Raw genomic sequence first — 6000 nt, forward strand, 5'->3', positions numbered from 1 at the left:
TACAAGTGCAAGGAAAAGCAGATTTCATAATGCTTAAAATAATCCAATACTATTCTAATTCAAGTTTGTAGATATATCTGCCCCAGATTTAGTAACACTAATAAAAATCACTTACTGGATACGATCCAAATGATACGTTATGTGTCAATTTTTGTAATAAGCACTGCTCCATGATCTAGTTCATTTAATCGTATTTACTTACCAAAGATGTAGTGGGCTGATACCATATTGTGCCTAATTATTAAAATATTAACAGATGGCTTACGGCATGTAATAACTTTATAGATCCTGTATGATGAAATTAGGCAGACTTTATTGGAATACACCAATACGCTACCATCCTGCTTGTCTTCATGACTGGATAATCGCTGTATTGCAAATGTTTCTTAGAGCAAATATGAATCAGATTCAATATCAACAATAATAACGAGATATGGATGCATGTATCATACCATCATATGGTAGATACTTTCAAGTTCAATATTGCAATCAAACCGATAACTTTAATTCACTACTTTAGGCTTTAAAATTTCGACTGTAAAATTTATACTGGTTGCTAAAAATAGATCTATTACTATAGTCATACATAATCTGATTTATTATTTAATATAAAATCGCGTATTTAACCTGCGCTTCGAGATAATCTCTTTCTAATTTATACTAAAATAGATAGATTTGTAGCCCTGAATAGTCTACAAGTGACGACATTATAGCATTATATTGGATTAGCGTGATTTAATTCTACCATCTGTGTAGTGAAATTAATTCAACAAAACTGTTCAAGGAATAAACTAATTTTTAATCTTCAGTGTTCTGAACAACGTTATTAAAATCTATATCTTTCTATACTATATATGTAATTCATGTGTACTAGTTATAATATAAGTGATTGTAATACATATATCTATGTTACCTATAAATTTATATTGATGTACAATTAAAAAAAGTGTAGTGCTACCACTGTATTAAAGTACTGCTCTGTGGCTTAGCATTACGTTATATAAAATTAATATATCGCTGACGCATAACGTATATCATAAGACGAGTATTCAATATACATTTGGAAATTTAATAGCAATTAGATTCTTAAATTGGTTAGCAAAGTTGTTTTCCGAGTATCTCAAGCTGGAAGTGGCCACCATCTTGTACGCATATACGCGTATATCGTATAAGATGATAATATGATCAATGATTACGTTATCACGTTGTATCACTAAAGTGGTTATCATTTTAATTGCGTTTATTCAGTGAATGTTAGTTGAAAATCAAATTTTTCTTACATATAATTTCTACGAATAATTTACCTTTAAAGCAAAAATTCCCGAAAAATAGATCGCTAAACATTAGAATTTTACTTTCCTGTACCATTTCATAGCACAGAATTATCATTATGTACGCGGTTAAAATTCATTTTCTTTAATGATTAAGATATTTGCGATTTGGTGTAGATTTTTGAAAGTGTACTGAATGCACTGAGTGACTTATTGCAGTAATTAAAGAAGATTTACGACGTTGACTACGTGGATCACTAATACTAAGCGATAAGCAGATACCATTCCACCACAATTAAATTGTGACAGCTGTAGCTGCATATGACATCCAAGTAATACTGTAGCATAGAAATTGTTACATAAATTGCACAAGCCTTCACGATTAAAACCGGAATGTATCAGTCTCTCCTCAATTGAGCAAATCTAATATGATTTATCTTCCCAACAAACCTCAGAAAATAAAGGATTACTAGCCTAATTATTTTGAGGTTCGCTAGAATCACATTCCATCTCACACATAGTTCTATTATAATTATAAATAAGTTTTAAGTTTTATAGCGATCGTTCCCTTTGCAAATCAAGTGGCATTTCAGTAGAAATTAGCATGTTGTACCGTAACTTAATTATTATAGTGACAAATAGTTATAGTATAGTCGTTGTTGACAATAAGGGGAAGTTAGTTCAGCCAAGGGACTGCGATATTTTAGTCGTACCTAGGGGTATTTATTTAATCCTCTAAAAGTATATACATATGTACATTTCTCGTTCAAGGAATTAGCATTGAGATCTTAAGTCAGCTTAAACTCATTCATTCGAATTTGTGCAGCCTTTATCCACTTAAGAATGAATGATTAGTGATATAAAGGGAATTTGCTGCATATTATTGGCCAAAAGATGACTACAGATATTTATGTTAAAAAGATTAGGATCATGAATGTTCTTCGCTAACCGAATAAGTGCTATTAAGAAGAGCATGGACCATGGATAACTGTCGGTTAATTGTGGAAAAAGTAAGTCTAAGCGCTACTACTATTATAATTACGGTACAGGATATAACTGTAACCGCACTAGGATCATTAAAGAGCTTTTTGTATCAATCGTGTGTTTGAATTTCTATTTATTTAAGGATTACTGACGTTGTTTGTGCAATATTATAGATAAAAGATTTATAAAGATAGTGCTGTGGATTGATAGTCGCATAACCCAAACAATAGCCATTGCCATATTAATTGACTGATAGACTGCATTCGTAAAACTTTGCAATTACAGTATTGACAATATCGTAAAATGATTACATTGGCTTACATTAACTATCGCATATGACAAGCCTGTTTAAAGCAATGTCCGTGTTACAGCAGAACGATATCAGAAGTATATCGTACATACACCTAGCTAAAAATAAGGTAAAAATATCCAAAAGTATCCATAATTGTTACAGTTATAACTGTAAGTGTATAAAGTGGAATAGTACTATTACTGTAGCATATATATCATAATTTCCGATTAACAAAGTATAAATAATAATAATTATTATTATATTAATGCGGAGGGTACGTTCATATTTGATAAAATCGGCCGAGATACAATATCATAATTCAGAAAAGTATACCACTTCATAGAACAGATGTGAAATATGGATAGGTAAAATTAGAATAGAAACAGCTGGTTAAGTACAGTTGCATCGCCAGTAAAACTATTGGAATAACGAAATACTTTTACAAGCATAATACTATAATTGCCTATATATCATGCTACGGTTAAATATATATGTGTTAATACCTTTAACAATAAGATTGTTATTAAGGTCTCTTAATCAAGCTAACTTCATGGCCAGCAACTCTTGGCCACTGAAAAATATTACGTCTAACAAAGTAGCACCAACAATCAAAGCCTTCAAATGCCTAGGTGTACACGCGTATGTCATCGATAATTATGATATAATTTATAAAAAGCGTATACGGCGGACGAAAATATTCGTCAACAAGGTAAAATGATAGCGAAAGTAGAGTAGTCACGTTTCAATATAACCATATGTAAGTAATACAATAAAGCGGATAAATTATTAGTAGACTACAATTGATTGACCTAATCATTATAAGATCATTACGTTATATACGCGTAAATGCCATACCACGATATCTTTCATCATAATTAAAAGCAAAGCTAATATGCACCACGTTTAGTTAATTTACGCCGTACATACTTAAAAATACAGAGTAATCAGTATGGATTAATTGACATTAAAAAACACTTTACTTACTAAAAAGGCTTAGATAGATTTATACATACATGATAATAGCATCTGCATAACAAAAATAATAACAATTTTATGAAAGGCATAGGAATCAGATAAATCACACTACTAAGAATGCGAAGACAGAAGCTAAACTCATGTTGCAAATTCGATAAAATAAATAATTATAAATTGTTCACAACTCCTTCAAGTCGATGACGATTTAGATCTCGTGACATTTGATATATATAGGAAAATTTTGCCGGATAAAAAATTGAATATTAAAATGTTATTACCTTTTGTTACCGCTGTTAAATGAAATGCACAATCAATAGAGATTAATATGCGAATAGTATCGATTAGCCATATAAGTTGATTATCCAGGAAAATACTCGAATATCATTCATTCCAGATAGAGCATTATAAGTTAGTGAAAAGATGCGCAAATACACGAAGCCCTAACCAATATATTATGCTATTTAGAAAGAGGACCTATGAATAAAAATGTATTAACCGTATTAACGCCAAAATGTAAATCAAAATAATGTCCATAGAAGACTAAATACGCCATTGTGTACTTCAAAGAAACAACTCTAAAGAGACATAATCTCAAGTTTCCGATTATATACCAGCGAAATACAACCAAAGCTAAAATGAAATGATTTGTAGATATTTGCGACTAATACGGAACTTTCATCAGTAATAAGTCATAGCTACCAATTAATGTTTGTAAATTTGCCAGATTGCCATAACCAAAACTTTAACTAAGGATTGTCCTTTAATATTCCCTATCAGGTAATCAGTCCGTAATTTATTAAGCATATACTCCATTAGTATTGGCGGTTACATGGGAAACATTGTCACTTGCGTGATTTGATGGATGATCGTTGCCTTGAGGTGTAGGCAAACCTCCCGCATTAACGTACCAATCGACTCCAGGCTGCGTTGTGTTAATACCAGCGGTATCGCGTGCAGTTAAAGCCTTCGTATTTGGGCCTTGATCAAAAGATGTATGACTTGGCGATGATTTACTATGGGTCTTCATATGTTTTCGCAATGACGAAGGATGCGTGTATGCCTTTTCACATCCCGGTACTTTGCATATATATGGTTTATCAGAAGTATGAACATGCGAATGTTTTTTTCTATCGCTGGAATTGGCAAATCGACGACCGCATCCTTCAAACTCGCATATAAACGGTTTTTCACCTAATAGCAATAGTGATATTATTAAATACAATACAGTTATTTTTTGCGCGCTCTGCAATATATCTACTTATCTGATTGAAATCAATTCATTAATCAATCATACTACTAGATATTATAGACCTAGACAGATATTACATTACGAGTTCAAATATTTACTTTCTATTTGATAACAGAAGATGATAACGAAGTATGGCTCAGTTAATTTATATAAAGAAGTACTATATCACCCATGATGGTAAATCAAGTAACATTAATTGTATCATTAATCCACGTGGCAATCAATAATGAAGCAATCATAACGTTATATTATTAAATAAAACTCGTTTCATAAAATGTAAGAGTAACATAGCTGTTAGAGATACAATTGTACAATAGGATAGCATGCCTACGATAAAATAATTAATGAATGGGTAGCGATTCTTTATAAACCATTGATCAACTTTGATTTACAATATGCGCGTAATCTGTTAACGGATACTGTATACAAAGTAGGCAGGAAAAATAAGAGCGTTACTACTAAAACTGTATGAAAGTCATGAATCTATCTGATAAGCATTATCAAAGCCGCCAGTGGGAGATATTACAATTTGTCTACTTCATAAATAATAAATCATTTTCAACTTCAATCGTAAATCAACACCGAAGAGGTACCGGTAAATGTGCAGCATGCGAATTTTATAACGTAAAATTTACCATGATTCAGGTCGTACTAAGTTATTTTCAGCGCACTCATTGAAAATAAAAACATCAAGTATAATCTCTTGTTTTCTACCGTTCAAAAATACTAATTTAAAAAATTGATAAAACTTGCCTGTATGAGTCCTCTTATGGATTTTTAGGTTTTCAGAGCGGGCGAATAATTTGCAACAACTTGGAAAAGGACATTGAAATGGTTTCTCACCAGTATGTACTCTAATATGGTTAACTAGCTTATATTTGGCTTTGAACGGTTTTCCAGCACGTTGACAGTTTTCCCAATGGCATGTATGAGTGGTTTGATCAGGGGCTCCAACATGGTCAACATTTAAATGGGAAACAATTTCCTGCATAGAACCAAAAGTGCGGTTGCAAACCTTACCAAAACGGCTACTTTGACGGTCCTGGTTAATCCAGCGACATGTCAATTGCTCTTGCTTGGCTTGCGGACGAACAGTTGGTATAATAGAGTGAAATGAATTATTTGGGTCGTGATTAATATGACCATGGGCGGATGGGTAATCGCTAGGTAATCTTTGAGCATGTTGATTTAAGCGAGAGTTTTGATCAATGTTTGAAAAATCGGTAAGG

The 6000-nt window shown here is 32.1% G+C and overlaps 1 protein-coding gene across 1 annotated transcript; it reads right to left on the minus strand.

The window, feature by feature from the left end:
* Nucleotides 1–4522: 4522 nt before the first annotated feature.
* Nucleotides 4523–5789, minus strand: TRIADDRAFT_16340 (uncharacterized protein; the record flags this gene model as incomplete). Its single annotated transcript, XM_002108437.1, has 3 exons — nt 4523–4713; nt 4817–4818; nt 5521–5789. Coding segments are annotated over 3 exons (462 nt in total), but the record flags the coding sequence as incomplete, so codon positions are not given.
* Nucleotides 5790–6000: the final 211 nt, after the last annotated feature.

The sequence above is a fragment of the Trichoplax adhaerens genome, genomic scaffold, assembly GCF_000150275.1.
Source record: "Trichoplax adhaerens TRIADscaffold_1 genomic scaffold, whole genome shotgun sequence".
Lineage (NCBI taxonomy): Eukaryota > Metazoa > Placozoa > Uniplacotomia > Trichoplacea > Trichoplacidae > Trichoplax > Trichoplax adhaerens.